We start from the raw sequence: 22,236 nt of genomic DNA, 5'->3' as shown, positions 1-22,236 counted from the left end.
AATACACATAACGAAAGAGATGCGTACAAATCCGGGTCCGGGGATGGAGCCAAAAGTTATTGAAATCTGATCGTCTGCCTGGTAGTCCTTGTACAGAAGATCTGATTTCAATGCAAAATATATTATACACCACCAATCAAATAATAAAATAGAATCACTGCAGTTTAAGGTACAAACAACAAAGATAATAAATAAATAAATAAATAAATAAATAAACAAAAGTCTCTTTGCTCTGTTCTATTACATTCGCCATGATGATACCCTCCATACTCGAAATACATGCACACACTTAAACACATACAACACGAGTTTCTTTTGCTTGGTTCTATCACATTCACACACAACAAAATCTCCATATTCGAAACACATACATACACATAAAAGGGCGCAGTCAGGTGCACTAAAAATACCACACTATTAATGGGTCGGCGGAATTGTCGGACTACAAGGGTCTATATAGCTTTACCCTGCACACATTATCTCTGTCTGATAGTCGTGACCTCTGGGTCAACTTTACCTGTTACTCAAAGCTTTCCTTCCAAAATATTCCCTCGTTTTCTTTTTTAGTCTGTTTAAAAAAGAATGATACACTTTCCTTTTTTTTGCAATATTTTTAATTCAACTTTCCACATCAAATGTTTAAGACCACAAACATTTGACATAACTTTGGACACCGTGTCAAGTCAAACTAGATCATTTTTTTTTAAACCGAGGGAGTAACAATATTACCAACTAAAAAATAAAAATAAAAAACATCGCAGTTCACGTTGCAAACAACAAAAATAAGTAAATAGATAGCACGAACAAGTGTTACTTTCTTCTGTTCTAGCACATTCACAAAAACTCAACGTCAAAACTCGAAATACACATAGATATAGGCATATTATGTTGCATAAAATTTTTAAAAAATAGAAATTTATGAGAGGTACCTCGTGCCTTCTTGCCGATGTCACGGTAGAGACCAGGACCCTTAGCCATTGTTGGGATTAAAATGTTAAGGAAGGAGAAGAAATGTAGAGAAAGCTGGCTTGGCTGTGAAGAAGCAGAGAGGAGGTACGTGGAGCTTTTCTATATCTATGTATATTAGAAAGAGTATATACAACATGTCAGTTATTTGACATTAAATTCAAAATAAGGGTATTAAGTTCTTTATAGAAAATTGTTAGCTAAGATCGAAAATTTTTTGTGCTTGCTTTTGTAGACCTATCAAAAGTTTTAAAACAAATTCCACTCTTGTTTCATTAATTACATACAATGTCATGTGAGAAATTTACCATAAATGTCTGTTAGCCTTGCATTCATTTCCACAAGTGGGCCCTTATCTACTCCTTTCTCATTTTATTTGTCTTTTTTATTAGGACAAAATTCAGAAATAGCATACTTATTCCCTTAATTATAAGTTTCATAGCAACAGTTTTATAATTACATCATATAGCAAGTTGTATTTTGTATTTTTGTAAATTGTTGCTACAAAAATACAAATACATATGATTTTCACTGTCCTTAGGATCGATATGTATTTTGCATTTTTGCAAACTGTTGCTACAAAAATACAAATACATATGCTCCAAAATGTAATTTGATAAAAATGTTGTTATTTTTTGTAATTTAATACTTAATTATGCTACTTTATATATTTTTTCCTTTTCATTAACTAAGACAAGATAATTTTTTTCTCATTCTATCCTTAGTAATTGATTACTCCTTATTACTAGTACTGAATTATCAAATTTTTAAAAATATTATAAAGACTTCAATGATTGTATAATCCTAATTATCGATGCAAAAAGTAGTTTAGTATCAGTCATATAATAACTCCATTAATATTGAAATTAACAGCATGAAACAATTAATAGACGCAAAATGATAAATTTATATTACCAATCATTATTTTCTTAATAGTTGTGTCATCTCAATTTAGGACGAACAATATTAGAAGAAGAGAGTATTTTTCATTTTTATTTTTTTTCCTGAAAAGATAGTAATTATTCTATAAATTGTATTTTTCATTGTATTTCGGATGAATGTAAGTACCTACGTGCTACTTTTATTTAGGCTATATAATATGAAATTGTTTCAAATATATTATGATTAAGTAAATTGATTAATGAGACAATAATTTATCGTAATAATTAATATGATAAATACAATTAAATACATTTTATCCTTTATTTACATTTCGAATCAAACATATAATTTACTTTCCTCCTTATTTGTTACATGAAATACAAGTTTGTTTAATTTAATTTTTTATTGTATAATTAATAAATCTAATTTAATAAAATAAATTTTTAATAAATATTTTTTTAAAGATTTGTGCCAAGTCAATATATACCAACAAAAAGAAACTAAAGAAAAATACCTAGCAAGATTTTACTTATATAAGGTTAAATATAATTCGTTACTAAATAATAATAATTAGTTATTTTTATATATGTAAATCATATTATCCGTATTAGATTAAGCATACTATTCCTACGAGTTAATGAATTTTTTAATTAAAACTTTGAGCATTAATTACTTATTAGATTGTAGTTATTTTAATCACCTCAAATTCAAAGCAGAAGCTTTAATATTTTATTTTTAAAAAACTTTATATATAAAATATATTTTAATCATATAACTTATTTGATTAATTCGTTATTTTCTCGATTTATCTAAAATCTACCAAATTGTGATTTTAACAAAATAAACCTAACAATTAGTATCTCTTTGATTTTTAAAAATTCACCAACATTACTGTATCACCCTTGATTAAGAATTATTATAAGTTATTTATATATTAAAAAATTAATAATAATTAATTAAAAATAAAATAGACATTTATGACATGTCTACTTCAATCATAATTTTACTATATCAACTCTAATTAATTACTATAAATCATTTATTTATTGAAAAGTTAATAATATTCAATCCGTGATTTTATTATATCACTCCTAATTAATTATTATAAGTCATTTATGAATTAAAAAATTAGTAATATTTAATTTAAAATGGTAAAATAAATATTTATGACATGTCTGTTTCAGCTGCTTCAATCTTGATTAATTTTACTATGTCACCCCTAAGTAATTATTATAAGTCATTTATGCATTAAAAATTAATAATATTTAACTAAAAAGGATAAAAATAGACATTTATGACATGTCTACTTCAGCTGTTTCAACCATAATTTTACTAAATATCACCCCTAATTAATTATTATAAGCGATTTAAACATTAAAAAATTATTATTATTTAATAAAAAGGTAAAATAGATATAAAAATTACAAATTAACTCTTGATGTTTTAAATTAACTTGACGTCTTATATGAGATCCACTTAAATTTTTTTCACGGGTATTTTATAGTAATTTTGCTATGTCACTTTTAATTAGTCGTTGTAAGTCATTTAAGATACTTATGTTTTGCTGCTCAATCGTGATTTTACTATATCACCCTTAATTAATTATTATGGTCATCTAAGCATTTTGCCACTTAAATTTAAATAGAAGAAATATTATAAAGCACAAAAATTAAAAATTTAAATTATTTAAAAAATATAATTGGCTATCAATGACACAAAACTTTGGACAAGGAGAGTAATATATATTATCCATAAAAAGTATTATAAATAACAATAGTTAACAACTTAAAATATCTAAAAATAATTTAATCTATTATATATTTCAAAAAATATGTAAAAAAAAAAATGCTACAAATCACAATAATTAACAATTTAAAAAATTTTAAAATATAAAATATTTGGCTGACTCTCGAAATTATGTTAGTGTCACTTAAATTGAAATAGAAGAAATAGAATAAATTAAAAATTTAAATTATCTTTAAAATATAATTGACTATCAATACACAAAAGTTTGGACAAGAAAATTAATGTACATTATTTAAAAATTAAATTAAATATTATAAATTATAATATTTAACAAATTGAATTATCTAAATACATATTAAAAGTATGATTGATTATCTACATTCTATTTGTGTCACATAAATTGAGACAAAAATAACATATATTGAACTCGTGCTAGATCCTGGATGAATGTTAGAATGTATATGTAATCCTTTTTAAAAAAAAAAATTGTTTAAATATATCAAAATTGGAAAGACAAGTTTTAATACATCACATCAAATAGTGTATAAGAGATAAAGTTAGCATAATTAATACCATCATTACTAATACAAGCATTATTAATGCAAATACTACTAATACATTCTATTCAAAATTATTTTAATACACTCTAACAAATGACTTCTACGTTTCAGTAGAAGGAACATATACAAAAGCAAAGTTCGATAAAACATTTACAGAAGTATGTTTTATCGTGTTCTCAAAGTCAAATAACTTAAATCAATATGACAGATGGTAACTTATAACTTTTTTTTTTTTAATTTTTAAAACACTTAAAATTTAAAATATTAATTTAATTTAACTTCAAAAAAACAAGGTGACAAATAAAAGAGAATGAGAAATGAAAGCAAAGGATGTTTATGTCGACTTAGTAGGGGAATGCATTGTAATTTTGGGCTATTAATTGCAACCCACGTGTGATGTAATATGCAATAACTAGATAGCCTTTTATCTTTTTCAATAATTATTCTCTATTTTATACAACAGGTGTCAAGTCTTATGTATCAATTTTAATCTCATATTTTATACTTAATGTATCAAATCTCAGCCATATGATTAAAGCTCTGAACTTCAAAATGCATCGAATTTTGTTATGTATATGGGTAAGTTATATATAATTATCTTGTAAATTAATTTGGCTCCTTAAAAAATACTATCAAGTAGTTAATACGCTTTGTGTATTCGTGTTTTATAATTCATATTGACATCAATCTAACTTATCATACATAATTAAAATATCTTAATGTTGGGCCTGTGCTGACACGGCCATGCTACTCTAGTTTTATATATACATGACAAAAGGTGTACTACTGTGAGGTTCAGTTGATTTGCACCGTAGATCTGAACCTTGTAAACTTTAGCCCATTTAGGACCGTTGATTATCGTGTTGTTCTAGTGTTAATGGACACGTGACTTATGCGTATTGAATGAAGACTACATACTTGTAAACTATATTTAAAAAGGAGAAAAGGGGGAAAAGGTCAAATATGTTCTAAACTTTGTGAAAATGTTCAGATATACCATCCATTAAAAGTTTAACTCATCAATGCCCTTGTCGTCCAAGTTTTAGCCCATATATATCCCTATTAACATATTTTGGACCATATGTACCCCTGTTGTCAAGTTTTGGGTCATATACCCCTATTGTCGTTAATTGTTTTTAAAAAAAAATCATATTTGCCACATCACATTTTAATTATCACATCGTATTTTCTCTAATTTGCCGAAAATCCTTGTTGTTCACATTCTTGAGTAACCGCTCCTCTTATACATACATTCATACATATAAAAGATATCATCATAAATTGACAACTTACTTTTGTTGTCTCTATATGGATGGACTCTTTTACACATCTATGTCTCAATTTCTCACCTGAGTTTTTCTTATTCTTCTTATTCTTATTGTTGGAATTGACGGTGTCTGAACGTGTGTAGTGCTTATGCTCCGCAGGTGGGCTTGGATGGGGAGGAGAAGATGCGGTTTTGGGAGGCTTTGGATGAGGTGGTGAAAGGCTTACCTAGCTCGGAGAAGATTGTTGTAGCAGGAGATTTCAATGGGCACATCGGGGCGTTACCGGGAGGCTTTGGCGATGTGCATGGTGGTTTTGGTTTTGGGAAAAGAAATGAAGAGGGGGTTACTCTATTGGATTTTGTGAGGTCCTTTGGGCTGGTGGTGGTGAACTCGGGCTTCTCGAAGAAGGACAATCACCTGATCACCTTCCGAAGCGCAATAGCCAAGACCCAGATTGACTTTTTATTGCTTAGAAAAGGGGATAGGGTGTTGTGTAAGGACTGTAAGGTTATCCCGAGTGAGAATCTTTCGACCCAGCATAGACTCTTGGTTATGGATTTGGGTATAAGGAAGGATAGGAAGAGAAGGGGTGAGGAGTGTAGACCTAAAATTAAATGGGGCGGCTTGACGCCAGTGAATGCGTGAGAGAAGTTGGCGGGAATGGGGGGACGTGGATAGTATGTGGGATAGGGTGGCTAGGTGCATCAGGGAGAATGCTAGTGAGGTGTTGGGTGTTTCTAGGGGCTGGGTTGGGCATCATCGGGGAGATTGATGGTGGAATGAAGAGGTTAAGAAAAAAGTGGAGACCAAGAAAGGGGCGTATGCTAAGTTGGTTGAGAGTAGAGACGAAGAAGAGAAGCGGGTAAATAGGAAAGAGTACAAGTTAACTAGGAAGGAGGCTAAGTTAGCAGTTACGGCGGCTAAGACGGCAGCTTTTGAGAGTTTGTATGCGGGGTTACAGAAGAAAGAAGGGGGAAAAAATTGTTTAGACTCGCTAAGGCTAGGGAGAAGAAGGGTCGTGACCTCGATCAGGTGAAGTGCATTAAGGGGGAGGACGGTACAGTGTTGGTGGAGGACGGCCACATTAAGAATAAATGGCATTCGTATTTTTATAGGCTCTTGAATGACGAAGGGGATAGAGCTATTGTGTTAGGGGAGTTGGAGCACTCAGAGGAGTGTCGGGATTTTAGTTATTGTAGACATTTTAAGGTAGAGGAGGTTAGAGAGGCTGTTCGCAGAATGCAAAGGGGTAGGGCGACGGGGCCTGATGAGATACCAGTGGATTTTTGGAAGTTTTCTGGCAAGGCTGGTTTAAGGTAGTTGACTGGATTGTTTAACAAAATTTTCAAGACGGCAAAAATGCCCGAGGCTTGGAGGTAGAGTACTATGATCCCTCTTTATAAGAACAAATGTGACATTCAGAGTTCCAATAACTATAGAGGTATTAAGTTATTGAGTCACTCTATGAAGATTTGGGAGAGAGTGGTCGAAGTGAGGCTAAGACGGATAGTATCTATTTTGGAGAACCAGTTTGGATTTATGCCTGGCAGCTCAACGACGGAGGCAATTCACCTGGTACGGAGGCTGGTGGAACAGTATAGGGAAAGGAAGAAAGACATGCACATGGTGTTTATCGACTTGGAGAAGGCATACGACAAAGTCCCCAGGGAGGTGCTTTGAAGATACTTGGAGATGAGTGGAGTCCCGGTGGTATATATCAGAGCAATTAAGGACATGTATGATGGAGCTAAAACTCAGATAAGGACGGCGGAAGGAGACTCAGAGCATTTCACTGTCTTAACAGGATTGCATCAGGGATCTACTCTTAGTCCCTTTTTGTTTGCTTTGGTGATGGATGTGTTGACGCGGCGTATTCAAGGAGAGGTGCCTTGGTGTATGCTTTTTGCAGATGATGTAGTTTTGATTGATGAGACGCGGGGGGGTGTGAATGATAAATTAGAGGTGTGGAGATAAACTCTTGAGTCTAAAGGGTTCAGGTTGAGTAGGAGCAAGACAGAGTATTTGAAATGCAAGTTTAATGACGTGAAGTTGGAGAATGAGGTGGTAGTGAAGTTGGAATCATAGGGGGTATGTAAGAGGGATAGTTTCAAGTATCTCGGGGCCGTGATTCAGGGTAACGGTGAGATTGATGAGGATGTCTTGCACCGTATTGGGGAGGGATGGATGAAGTAGAAGCTTGCTTCGGGGGTGTTGTGTGATAAGAAGGTGCCGCCCAAGCTTAAAGGCAAATTCTACAGGGTGTCAGTCTGTCCGGCCATGTTGTATGGAGCGGAGTGTTGGCCAATTAAGAACTCCCACATTCAAAAAATAAAGGCGGCGGAAATGCGGATGTTGCGTTAGATGTGTGGGCTGACTAGGGGGATAGAGTTCGGAATGAGACTATCAGGAAGAAGGTTGGTGTGACTCCAGTAGAGAATAAGATGCAGGAAGTCCGATTGAGATGGTTCGTACACGTGATGAGGAGGGGCATGGATGCCCCGATTCGTAGGTGTGAGAGACTAGCTTTGGATGGTTTTAGGCAGGGTAGGGGTAGGCCGAAGAAGTACTGGGGAGAGGTGATTAGGCGGGACATGGAGCAGTTACAGCGCACTGAGGACATGACCCTAGATAGGAAGATCTGGAGGACGTGAATTAGGGTAGAAGGCTAGGGTCAGTTTGGATCGCTAGTGTAGGGAATTACTTGGTGGGGGTATTATTCTTGTTATGATACCTTGTTTCATGCTTTATTACGAATCTATTTACTTTTATCTATTTTCTATTACTTGTGGGTGTTGTATTTATGTTATGCCATCTTGTTCCATGCTTTACTATGTATTTGTGTAGTATTCCGTGTCTCGAGTTGGGGGTCTATCGGAAATAGTTTTTCTACTTCTTTAGAGGTAGAGGTATGGACTGAGTATATCTTACCCTCCCCAGACCTCACTATGTGGGAATACACTAGATTTGTTGTTGTTGTTGTTGTTGTTGTTGGAATTGACGGTGATGCGAAAGATAGAGTCGGTTGATGATACTAAAATAATTTGCAGTGGGTAAGTACTTTAATTCTTGATTTTTATCGTAATTGTGCATTGAGTTTTTATAGGGTGTTCTTGACTTTTTTTTTCTACTCGATGATTCTTGTGGTTATGCAAGAATTTGAAAATACAGCAAAAGAATTTCAGCAAATTAGAGAAAATTCAAAGAGATTGTGAGGTAGATCAGAGCATTTGGTGGATGTAGAAGACGGGGTGAGTTTAATTATGCGTTATGTGGTAATTAAAAAGTGACATGGCAAATGTAATTTCTTTAAAAAAGGGTGAAAGGGGTTGGGAAATTCCAGCAAGCCAATTAGTGGCAACAAAGGTATATATGACCCAAAACATGACAATAGAGGTATATATAGGCAAAAACTTAGACGACAAGGACATTGGTGAGCTAAACTTTGAACAAAGAATATATTTGAATATTTTTGAAAAGTTTAGGGGCATATTTGACCCTTTTCCCAAATAAAAATAAATGTTGACTAATAGTTATCCAATTTGAAAAACAAATGAATAGTTTAGCTATTTATCTATTTTATCCTTAGTAGTAAATATTTATTCATTATTCAATATATTTTCTTCAAAACATAAATTTATTATATCTAAAGAATGATATAGTAAAATTGTAGTTAATTCCTCAAATTGTCACTCAACTTATACAAGTATCCCCACTAGAGTATCTTTTGAATTTCTCCGAACAATATTGTCACTCAACTTTTAGAAACATCTCACTAAAGTAACTTTTTAATTTTTTTTTGGACAATATTATCACAGAACTATAAGTATATATCCAATATTGTGAAAACTAACAGAAAAATTATTTTTTTAACAAAATTTTATTCATTTATATTTTAAGCTAAGTTTTAGTTCAAAGCACATAAATTATATAAAATTCATTTAATCCATTTAAAATGTGTCTTTAATATCTTTATGTAATTAGAGAAAAATGATGGTGCAATTTTCATTAAAAAGTGATACATGTATCTTTTATTTTTAATGAAAGTTATATATTTATCATTTTATTTTTCTTTTTTGTTTAAAATTCAGTTTAACTATAGAATTTATTGTACAAATGTACAAAGATGAATAGTGATGCATCATCGATATTAGTTTTTTAGTTAATCTTTATTTCTATTAAGATGAACTTTCTAAATACCAAATCTTTTTAATTATAAACTTGAGATTAGCATATAGGAGAAAAAAAGGGGAAGATGATATGATTTTTTTATGAAAATATTATTTTAGATTGCATCTCTATTTTGCTCTAGTTATAGGAATATAATTCATTTTATTAATAAATATATTTGAAATTGATTAAATAAATTTTATATAAATAATGGGTATTTGATCTAAAAATAAAAGTTAAAATATATATGAATAAATTTCTGTTAAAAAAATTAACTTTTTCATTAGTTTTCACTTTGTTGGAAATATATATGTAGTTCAGTGATAAAATTGTCCAAAAAAATTTAAAAGTTACTTTAGTGAGATGTTGCTACAAGTTGAGTCAACACTAAAATTAAAAAGTTATTTTAGTGAGATGTTGCTACAAGTTGAGTGACAATACTGTCCTAAAAAATTTAAAAATTACCTTACTGAAATACTTTTATAAGTTGAGTGGCAATATTAGGAATTAACCCAGTAAAATTGTCCCTATTATTCATTGTTTCTTAAAATGTGTGTCAAGTCAATAATAAAAAAGTATAATTAGATGGAGGAAGTAATTCTTCTGCAGCAAGATCGTTTTCTTGTATGGTTGTACCCAAGATATTTGCATAAAATGGCAGTATTTTCAAGTTGAAATCATATAATCATATCGTTACTTGATATCAAACCTAATAAGTATTATTTGAATTATTTTGTTTGTAAAGTTGAAACTTGATTAACAAATAGTAACATCATGGAAAATAGATAAACTTTTAGGAGTAAAAAGATACTTTTTAGTTATATCATATGCTACAACAATTAACTAAATTTCACTTTAAAATAAATTGACACAACTATATAAATTCTCATTAATCATGTTACTGCTTGTAAATTCTGTTAAGAAGCTCAGCCATGGCGGATTGAAATGCAAAAATTGAAAGAGAAGAAGCAAAATGAAGCTATACTTCAATAGAAGCTCAATGAAACAGTACAAGTTGTAGAATGATAACTGCCTCCACATTTTATAGACCGACAATTGTCACTACTATAAAAATATATCTAGAATATCTTAGCTACTAATCTGTTGTAACTAACTAACTAACACTCACTAATTATATCCTTAAGTTACAACACCTACAGCTTCACATTCAAGTAGCTATAGGTGTTGTAACTTTAAATCTATGTACAGTTGTCACTACTATTTTTCTTTTTTGTTTAAAATTTTGTTTAATTATACAATTTATTGTACAAATGTACAAAGATGAATAGTAATTGAATCTTCTCGTAAATGTTATTATATTTAATTTTATCTAGTTTCGTATGATCATACATCTTAACATCCCCAACTCAACAAGACCATTTCATAAATAGATTTGAAGGTCAACAACACACCTCAACTATTTCAACTTGTTAAGTTTCAAACTTGAACTATTAGGACTTATCTCCATCACGATATCCGACATCTTTTTCTCCATTTTCTCAGTCGTGGTCTTGTCTTTCCAGTGGTTCAATATCTCTGGCTGGGAAGGAGAGCATTAAGGGTCTTAAATAAATTATTTGAAAAATATTAAAGAATACAAAATAACTCGTCAGCTAATACAACCTTATATATGTCAGGTAGGCGGAAATTTTATAATCAAACCCTCCTAAAAGTATTTGTAGACAAATATTTGGCTTATTCACCATCTATGTGTGTTTTGCTAGTAATTGAGTTGATAAATCACTAACTCACACATCAATATTTCATAATAGTACTATCCCCTCTCTCAAATTTTATGTGACATTCTTTTATGAACAAACGAAAAAAAGAAAGGGCCTGGCATAAAATGGAATGGAGCGAATATATTATTTTTTATCAACTTAAAGGATCATAATTATTACATGATAAAAATTAGGAAAAATAATATGAACATACACCTTAATTTACTATATTTACACAAATCTCAACCTTACAAAGGTAATTACAAAAATCCCAACTACTTATGAATCTTCGTTGGATGTACCAGGAGCTAAATAAATAGTGATGCATCATCGATATTAGTTTTTTAGTTAATCTTTATTTCTATTAAGATGAACTTTCTAAATACCAAATCTTTTTAATTATAAACTTGAGATTAGCATATAGGAGAAAAAAAGGGGAAGATGATATGATTTTTTTATGAAAATATTATTTTAGATTGCATCTCTATTTTGCTCTAGTTATAGGAATATAATTCATTTTATTAATAAATATATTTGAAATTGATTAAATAAATTTTATATAAATAATGGGTATTTGATCTAAAAATAAAAGTTAAAATATATATGAATAAATTTCTGTTAAAAAAATTAACTTTTTCATTAGTTTTCACTTTGTTGGAAATATATATGTAGTTCAGTGATAAAATTGTCCAAAAAAATTTAAAAGTTACTTTAGTGAGATGTTGCTACAAGTTGAGTCAACACTAAAATTAAAAAGTTATTTTAGTGAGATGTTGCTACAAGTTGAGTGACAATACTGTCCTAAAAAATTTAAAAATTACCTTACTGAAATACTTTTATAAGTTGAGTGGCAATATTAGGAATTAACCCAGTAAAATTGTCCCTATTATTCATTGTTTCTTAAAATGTGTGTCAAGTCAATAATAAAAAAGTATAATTAGATGGAGGAAGTAATTCTTCTGCAGCAAGATCGTTTTCTTGTATGGTTGTACCCAAGATATTTGCATAAAATGGCAGTATTTTCAAGTTGAAATCATATAATCATATCGTTACTTGATATCAAACCTAATAAGTATTATTTGAATTATTTTGTTTGTAAAGTTGAAACTTGATTAACAAATAGTAACATCATGGAAAATAGATAAACTTTTAGGAGTAAAAAGATACTTTTTAGTTATATCATATGCTACAACAATTAACTAAATTTCACTTTAAAATAAATTGACACAACTATATAAATTCTCATTAATCATGTTACTGCTTGTAAATTCTGTTAAGAAGCTCAGCCATGGCGGATTGAAATGCAAAAATTGAAAGAGAAGAAGCAAAATGAAGCTATACTTCAATAGAAGCTCAATGAAACAGTACAAGTTGTAGAATGATAACTGCCTCCACATTTTATAGACCGACAATTGTCACTACTATAAAAATATATCTAGAATATCTTAGCTACTAATCTGTTGTAACTAACTAACTAACACTCACTAATTATATCCTTAAGTTACAACACCTACAGCTTCACATTCAAGTAGCTATAGGTGTTGTAACTTTAAATCTATGTACAGTTGTCACTACTATTTTTCTTTTTTGTTTAAAATTTTGTTTAATTATACAATTTATTGTACAAATGTACAAAGATGAATAGTAATTGAATCTTCTCGTAAATGTTATTATATTTAATTTTATCTAGTTTCGTATGATCATACATCTTAACATCCCCAACTCAACAAGACCATTTCATAAATAGATTTGAAGGTCAACAACACACCTCAACTATTTCAACTTGTTAAGTTTCAAACTTGAACTATTAGGACTTATCTCCATCACGATATCCGACATCTTTTTCTCCATTTTCTCAGTCGTGGTCTTGTCTTTCCAGTGGTTCAATATCTCTGGCTGGGAAGGAGAGCATTAAGGGTCTTAAATAAATTATTTGAAAAATATTAAAGAATACAAAATAACTCGTCAGCTAATACAACCTTATATATGTCAGGTAGGCGGAAATTTTATAATCAAACCCTCCTAAAAGTATTTGTAGACAAATATTTGGCTTATTCACCATCTATGTGTGTTTTGCTAGTAATTGAGTTGATAAATCACTAACTCACACATCAATATTTCATAATAGTACTATCCCCTCTCTCAAATTTTATGTGACATTCTTTTATGAACAAACGAAAAAAAGAAAGGGCCTGGCATAAAATGGAATGGAGCGAATATATTATTTTTTATCAACTTAAAGGATCATAATTATTACATGATAAAAATTAGGAAAAATAATATGAACATACACCTTAATTTACTATATTTACACAAATCTCAACCTTACAAAGGTAATTACAAAAATCCCAACTACTTATGAATCTTCGTTGGATGTACCAGGAGCTAAATATGTATCTTGACAAACCCTAAATTGAAAAACATATATCGAGAGCTAATTATGTATAACAAATGTATCGGGAGCTAATTATTTATCTCGACAAACCCAAAATCGGAATTTTCAGTAATTATGCAAAATCTCGAAATTTTCTGTAATTAAGCTTCAAACTGTCGAGAGTTATGTTGTTTGGCAAAAAAATTAAAAGAACCCTATTTCAACCATAAAGAATGTGATTTCATCCCGAGTCACTAACATTAATGGTTCAACAGATGGAATGCACAGATCTGATTCCTTTTCTTGTGTTGTTCCTCAACCTTTTTAGGTGGGTTATTATGTGTGCACTCTTTTTTCTATAACATTAGATTGTTGTTTTGATTCTACTCTATGCAGGACATGAAGTAAAGCAAGCCTACCTTTCTAGTGATAAAAATGTAACTTTTGCACTTGTCACGATCCGAAGCGGGACTCAAGACGTGACGGACATCCCGAACCATAACGGTCCGAGCGCCCTTCTAACTTGTAATCATGTACACTATTTATATATAAAAAGATAATGTGGAAATATATACTGAAACGGAAACATGTTCATTAGTCTGAAATAAATTTAACAATGGAGTGTGGCATCCAATACCAACTAACAACATCTGAAAACCACCTGCGAAATCCCTACTGTTGGGTTTAATTGGTGTGAATGAAAAATGGAGGGACACAACCTTTGAGCAAAAGACATATTGTTTTGAAAAAGGTATGACTGTTCAGATAGTTGTGTCTATTCAGAAAAAAACACAATGTTTTGAATGAACAGACATGACTCTTCCAAAGGATACACCTTTTAAGTGAACCATTGCCACCTTTCAGAAGAGGCATTTGATGGCTATATAAACCTGCTTTCATCCACAGGTTTAGATATGAATGAAAAAATTTCTGAAATAAAAATTCTTCTTGTCTTCAAAACATTCTTTGTGATTAATCAAATCGTTGAGTGAGTTCGATGAATCCAATTATTTGAGGTACCACTATAATTGGATTGAAAGTCATTTTATCCTGGGAGGAAGATTCCAAAACCCCGGGTACAATGAGGGAAATTATTCCTTAAGGGCACTCCGTGAAGTCGGGGGACTTGGCTTTATATTTCTGTTTCATCTTAATTTCTGAAAAAATAAAACACACTTCTTAGAAAGATCACTTTGATCTTGTGTTGAGGGTGTTTTTGTACTTCATAGTATTCTTGTTTTGAACTTGAACTAGTGTTGAAGTTGTTATGCCTAAATACAGATTCTTGTACCCGAATACATCATAAAATAACACCTACTACATGATCAATAACAACTATCTGAAAACTGGGACAAGGCCCCCAGTAGACCAAAACTATAATAAGTGATAAATGTCTAGAAATAAACAGGCCTTCTGAAATATAGAAGGCTCACCCACTAGACTCTGCGCTTCTGCCCCGCGAAATCTACTGCTTATCAGGACCCCTAGACTGTGCCTCAAAACCTGAGAGGGAGGGGGGGTCAATACAGATGTACTGGTACGCAAAGTAATCCAAAAACAAAAATATAATCTTTATCTAATATAGTAGAGAGCTGCTATGAAACACTTTTTCGCAAAATAATTCGGAAACACATGGGCATAGTATAATGATTTTTCAACAACAATGCAACACTACTGAGCTAGGTGTTACGCCCTACAATCTCATGTTTTCACCAACTACCAAATCTCGGTTGCCGCCCAGATTGAAATATTAGTGAGGGGAGGATACACAAGATCACACAACAGGGTGCGATACTCCAATTAAGTCAATATGTCGTGGTTGGGCTCAAGATCACAAAGCAGGGCTCCTAACCATTAGTCTCGATTTGGGATGACATAATACTAGGTAGCAAGATCACATAGTAGGGTACCAAGTTCCCGTGTCGGCAATCACGGTTTCCAGCGTAGAGTCATTTGACTTGTGCTTTCTTCGGGTAACCACCTAACTCACATAAATTTAAGCTTTAAGCTTGATACAAGACAAAACATACATTTTATTCTGCGGGGTATCGCCATACCCCAACGTGTAAGTCATCAGTACTACACCAATTCTCCAATTTCTTATGCTATTTACAACATGCACACACATAAGACTCCAACACATCAAACATATGCACGATGATTCTCAACATGTAAGAATTCAAGAAGTTTTATCATTTATAAAGTAGTATCATAACAGTTACAAAACTCATGCTCTCAATCGTTTAACACTATTATCATGTGGGGTACTAAAACATTATCATGAGAAAATTTAAAGAGTTCACAATTTATATTCATCACATCCTTTGAAATTCAAATCACATCTCCACAAATTCGACAAATTGAGATATATAGCAAACAACCCCATGATATTTCAATATTCCTTTCAAAATCATATCACAAAACATGTTATTGGCATTAAAACGAAAACCCCACTTGTAATAACATATATATACTTGTATGAATATTAAAGTCTTGTGTAAATTCTTTTCAAAATCATGCCCATGAAATTTAGGACAACTCCCGTAACTCAAGGTAGGAAATTAATGAATGATTCTTGAAGCCTACGGTTTGGGGATTCCAAATCTTCAATCAATCTCGAAAACTAACGGTTGAATCTTGAGTTATTTGAAATTTTTGTTTGAAACCTTTGAGAGTTTTCTTGAGAAAATTTGATAGAAGTGAATGTATTTTGATGTATTTGGGATTAAATCTCGTGTTTAAGCTGATAAGAGGGTGGAAAATACCCAATATACCCTTAATGAGACAGGGGTTAAAGGCTAAAATTCCCAGATGCGTGCAACAGAGCATGTGTCGTATGCTCTAGTCCACCGGACTGGAGCGTACGTCGCATACTGCATCGCATGGTGCCAGATGTGGAATGGACCATGCGACGCATGCTAATCGTATGATGCTACTGTTTTGAGCATCCAAACGTATCCTAAACAAGGTCCAAAAATTCCGAAACTCTCCAAATATGTACTATCGACTTGCCCCATCATAAATCATCAAAGAAATCAATAAACGAAGGTCGGAAAAGCCGCGAAAAAAATCATCAAAGATTGGGAGCTCAAAATGAGACTAATTAAGTCCCTTGACATTTTAAAAAAAAAATTCTAGTCTTTTCAACTCTTTGACCATACTATTAGAAGCTAAAGTATGCACGAATTTTAGGCGGTGTTACAACACTCCTATAGCTCAGTTACTTGGAGAATATTTATTCAGCACATTGTGCCTCTGTCTATGAAATGAGATTGCTTTGATGCTGATATTGGGATATATATGATTCCACGATACAGTATAAACGTATTAGCTCTCCGGACATATCTGAATGTCGCATTGTTTTTTCCAGTCCAGATTTTCTTTTGCTCGGAAATTAATGTGGCTCGTCTAGCTGTCTACACATTTTGTCAAAGGTTGAAACATAATCTCTTTTCTATCAACTACTTATTATAGCTTCCACTTTGCATACAACACGGGCACGCACCATTTAGTATATATATAAATGTTATTTCAGTTATATTAGAAGTAAAAAAAATATGACATCATAGACACACAAAAGGGCTTCCGTCTCTTAAATTTTTTCAAAGGGGAGTTGGTCCTTGAAAATTTTCAAACGATTGGGTCTCTCAAAATAACTTGTCAATCTGTCACTCCATTGAATTCATTGGCTTTGTTGCTAGGACTTTTCAAAAATGTAGAAGGATGTGTGGCGGATCCCAAAAATAGTGTATTTTTTAAGGTTCCAACCCGGGTTCGACAATATTTTTGGAGAATCCAAGCAACTTAATTCATTGGTATCCATATACACTGAATAATTAAAATGTGACGTTGCCTGTCTTTCTCCGGGCATAAAATCAAATAAAAATAAGCATTCAATCAAATAAAATATTCCCAACAGTGCTTACTAATAAGAGAAATGACACATACCAGCAATAATCTCCTAAATTAAATGAGAGAAACCTTAAAGTGAAATGTCAAAAAAAGTACAATGGGAGAACCCATTATCAGTTAAGCGAGAGGGTGAATAAGAATATATGAACTTAGAAAGAGAAGACATTGGTTCTAGCAACCACCTAGAGTGAAGTTTTACTGTCAAAACACAAAAATCGCCACAGAACGAGCATCATTCCAATTGGACTAGTGCCTCATATCTCCAAAACCATCATTCTATGGTTTAAGAGCAACAGCCAATCCATATTTTGCCCCTTTGTTAATAGCTTTGGTGTCAATTTCACCCGAAAGGGTGAAAAGAGAATTTGGGCGCCACTGATGTTGGAGCAGTGCAGTTGCCTTGCCAAAATTGTTTAGACTCGTCTTTATGGTGGTCAGCTCATCCAACTGATACTGAGTGCCAGTAGTAAAGGTCTTCTCATTGGTGGAGAAGCTATGGGACACCTCCATGCCAACAGCAGTACTTTTCACGTGTCTGAGTGTGCGGTAGAATGATGTACTCAGAGTGTCTCCCTTGTCATTCCTGATTTGTCAAGCAATACATGCACAATTTAGATAAACTAATCCCGAATTGAATTAAGTATTCAAATAAAAGTATTTCGACAGGGCAGCTAAACATTACACCAATATTGCAACAATTTCACAACAACACACGATTTTCTACTTGCACAAAAAGCATGGGAAATATGTGATTTGCTACTACAAGTTTCTAACGTTATTAACTTGACAGTCAATGCATGCTCAATTTCAAGCAAGATATCCTACGGTAATGGAAGCAACTTACAGATTGACTGAAACAACAAGGTCATCATTTGTGAAACTCAAGCCAGCATTGTACTTAGAGAATGCTCCCAACTTGGTGTCAAAGGACACATCAGTTCCAAGAGAAAGAACATTAGTTCCCACTAAACCGGAGAAGTTAACAATGGGGTTTGCTGTCAATCCAATACTGGTGCTTATCCCAACATAGTCGTGTAAGTATTGAACTTCCAGCTGTCATGAACAATACAAAACTTAATAACACGGAGCAGTGATTTGCTTTGAAACGATTTCTTCATTCAATGTCAATATTTGACAAATAAATGATAGAGCTGTTTACCTTTCCAGACTGTTGGTCAGGAACTCTGAAGCTTAAAATTGTCTTCAACCCTGGAGCAGCTTCATCAAGTGTGATGGTTGTGAAAAGCTAACATCGGTTACATAATTATATCAGATTAAGTTCATTGTATAAGAGAAGGAATAAGAAAACTACGCTAAGTAATTACCCTTAAAGCAAAATATAAAAAAGGCTACAAATATAAACATGGTATTGTAAGTAAGAAAAGGTTGTGCGTTCACGTGTTGTCAAATAACCACTAAAGACGAAGAGCAGAAATCAGAAGAGCAGCATACGAGGGTGAGATGAGAAAATAAGCAGTGAAATAGAAGAGAGAATTGCAGAACTCACATTGGAGCTTGAGTCTACTTTAATGTCAGTTGTAATATTCTTGTTCTTCAATTGAGCGTTGACATCAGCCAGAAACAGATCATCCTTCTTCAATCCTGATGAGGAAAGAACCTACTAGAACAAGGAAATTGTTCAAAAGGAGAACATAGAACAAAAAATGTCTCAAGACGTCCATCAGAGCTTTTATAGGCAATAATGTTGCAGATATTGAGAATTATAACTAAAGGGAGGGACTATTAATTTATACAAAAGTATATTTCCTCAGAGAGAACAGGCAATTAGTGCGAGGGAAACGTACCGCAAACACAATATGTGCAAGGATATACAAACTTTTTATCTGAAGCGATCGCAGTTAACAAAAGAAGTGCATCAACGATCCAACTTTCAATCACACAATGACATGGATATGCACAGAAAAAAACCCAGCTAAATCAAAGTATATACATGAATGAAAGAGATACTCACAACTCCGGTGGCAGATTCAGAAGTAATTGAAAACTTGTGGTCAGTGTGGTAGCCCTTGTATAGGAGATCTGATTTCAATGCAAAATAACAATATTACCAACCAAAAAAAGTAAAAACATTGCAATTTAAGTTGCAAACGACGAAAATAAGCAAACTAATAGCACAAACAATAGTCTCTTTGCGCTGTTCTATCACATTCGGACATAACGAAAACCTCCATACTCGAAACACACACTCATATACACATATCATCTGTCTTCTTATAGTCCTTGTATAAAAGTCAAAAGGTCTGATTTCAATGCAAAATAACAATTCTACCCACCAAAAAAGAAAAAAAAACATCGCAGTTACATTGCAAACAAAAATAAATACACAGCACAAATGAGAATCTCCTTCTTTTGTTCTGTTATATGTGCCAGAACAAAAACGTCCATATGCGACTAACATACATACACATATTATCTCTATTAAGATTTGATTTCAATGTAAAATAATAATATTACAGACCAAAAAAATAGAAACATCACAGTTTCATCCAGCAACAACAACAATATACCCAGTGTAATCACACATAGTGGGGTCTGGGAGGGTAGAGTCCACTCAGACCTTAACTCTATTTCAGAAGTACAAGAAATAACACAAAGTAACGAAAATAGCAAATAGTAACAAGTCAGTAACGACAAGAAACAATACGACAATAGAGGCTAGAAAAGGAAGTAATAGAAATACAAGAAATACCAACAAGGGTCGTGGTGGAGTGGTAAGTACTCCTTAATCCTTAACTAGAGGTCTCGGGTTTGAGTCCCCCTAGGTACGAAGTTGCCTTTGTTAGGGAGTGCTTTAACCCAGATGTGGGACTTCCCAGCACAACTTAGTCCTGCTCTAATACGAGTACCGGACATGGGTGGGAACCAAAAAAAAAAAGTACAAAAAAAATAGTAGATAGTAACAAAAATAGCAGACAGTAAGAGCATAGTAACTACTACAAAAAAATATGCCAGAAAAGAAGTCATAGAAGTACAAGAAAGTAACAAAAATAACAAATGGTAACAAAATAGTAACTACATAATGTGAATATATGATAGATTGATAGTAAAATACAAGATAACAAATAATAATAGAAGGACCAAAAACTACCGGAGCAATACTACAACTACTATTATGGACCGATGACAAGACTACTAACTCTCTATCTACTAACCGTCTAGCCTAATTTGTATATATCCTCCACAACCTTACTTCTACCTAAGGATGTGGCCTCGGTAAGCTGGAATTGCACCATGTCTAGTCTAATCACAGTTTACGCTGCAACCAGCAAAAATAAAGAGTAAATAGATAGCACAAACAAGTTTCTTTCTTCTATTCTATCACATTCCTTGAAACGAAAACGTCAAAACTCGAAAAACACAAACATACAGGCATATCATGGTGCGAAAATTTTAAAAATTTATTAGAGATACCTCGAGCCTTCTTTCCAATGTCGCTGTAGAGACCAGGTACTTTGTCCATTGTTGAAGTGAAAATCGAAAGATTAAAATAAAATGTTAACGAAGAAAAGAAGTATACAGAAAGCTCTGTAGCCGTGAAGAAGCAGTGAGGAGCAGGGGGGTTTTTATATAAATAACGGTGTACTATTGTGAGGTTCGTTCGATTGATCCGGGCCATTGATCTAAAACTTGTAGACTTAAGCCAATTTAGAGCCGTTGATTATCACGCTGTTCGGGTGTTAGTAGACACGTGGCTTGTGATTGTTAAATGGATTTGTGGCGTTAGCTACAAGTTGGTTTAGGATTTAATTCTTGTGCAACAAGATAGGAAAGAGGTGTATTATCCATCAAGAAAAGGAGTTGAAAGTGGAAAATATTGTTGAATAGAAAATGGTTAGAAGTAAAATTATTTTATTTAAATGAGGTATTCTAGTCTTTAGTTAAATGGTTAGGAGTAAAATTATTTAGTCTCCTATAATATTATTGACTTTATTAGCATTATGATTTGGTCCCCTATAATATTATTGACTTTCTACAATCAAGAACGAACTCATATATCAAAAAAAAGAAGTTTGTAAATAATTTTCAACCAGCAATATACACACCTACTTACAATTGTGGTTCCAAGCTTTGAAATATACGCAGTCTCAATCTGATTTTTTTTGGGGGGGTGGGGGGGTTGGGAATTTCAGAAATAGCAATTTTAGAGCGTTAATTGCAACTTTTATAGCAACAGTTTCTTAATTACGAAAAATAACAAATTGTATTTTATATTTAAGTAAACTGTTGCTATACAAATACATATACAACAAGATTTACTGCCCTTATTTTACTCAAATTAGTTGAGTTAAATTAGGAATAATTGTCTCATCTAATTAAATTCCCATAAATTACTCTTATTTATATTAGTAGATTTCTTTTTCAAATCAAAATCAAATATGAAGATTATTATTTTCATGATCTTCAAAATTTCAAAATATCATTCTCTTATATCTCTAACTATTTTTTTTTTTTTTCTCTTTTTTTTTTATTTTAATTTCTTTTTCTTTTTCATTTTTTTCTTTCCACTTTATTTTCTCTCTTCTACTTCTCTTCTTTTTTTTCCTTTCTTCATTTTTTATTTATTTTTTCTTTTTTCGTTTTCCTTTTTTTTCCTTTTCTCATATTTTTTTTACATTTTC

The 22,236-nt window shown here is 32.3% G+C and overlaps 1 protein-coding gene across 1 annotated transcript; it reads right to left on the bottom strand.

Moving 5' to 3' along the window:
* Positions 1-17,554: 17,554 nt before the first annotated feature.
* LOC107861461 (mitochondrial outer membrane protein porin of 34 kDa) lies at positions 17,555-21,350 on the bottom strand. The gene is made up of 6 exons (XM_016706797.2): positions 21,029-21,350; positions 19,569-19,636; positions 19,104-19,214; positions 18,756-18,842; positions 18,441-18,649; positions 17,555-18,179 (listed from the first exon to the last, which is right to left on the bottom strand). Exons 1-6 carry the CDS (start codon positions 21,231-21,233, stop codon positions 17,873-17,875), a joined length of 987 nt encoding a protein of 328 aa, XP_016562283.1. The 5' UTR covers positions 21,234-21,350; the 3' UTR covers positions 17,555-17,872.
* Positions 21,351-22,236: the final 886 nt, after the last annotated feature.

This window comes from Capsicum annuum, chromosome 2 (assembly GCF_002878395.1).
Source record: "Capsicum annuum cultivar UCD-10X-F1 chromosome 2, UCD10Xv1.1, whole genome shotgun sequence".
NCBI lineage: Eukaryota > Viridiplantae > Streptophyta > Magnoliopsida > Solanales > Solanaceae > Capsicum > Capsicum annuum.
Note: the sequence above shows the minus strand (reverse complement) of the source record. Positions and strands in the feature narration are given on the sequence as shown.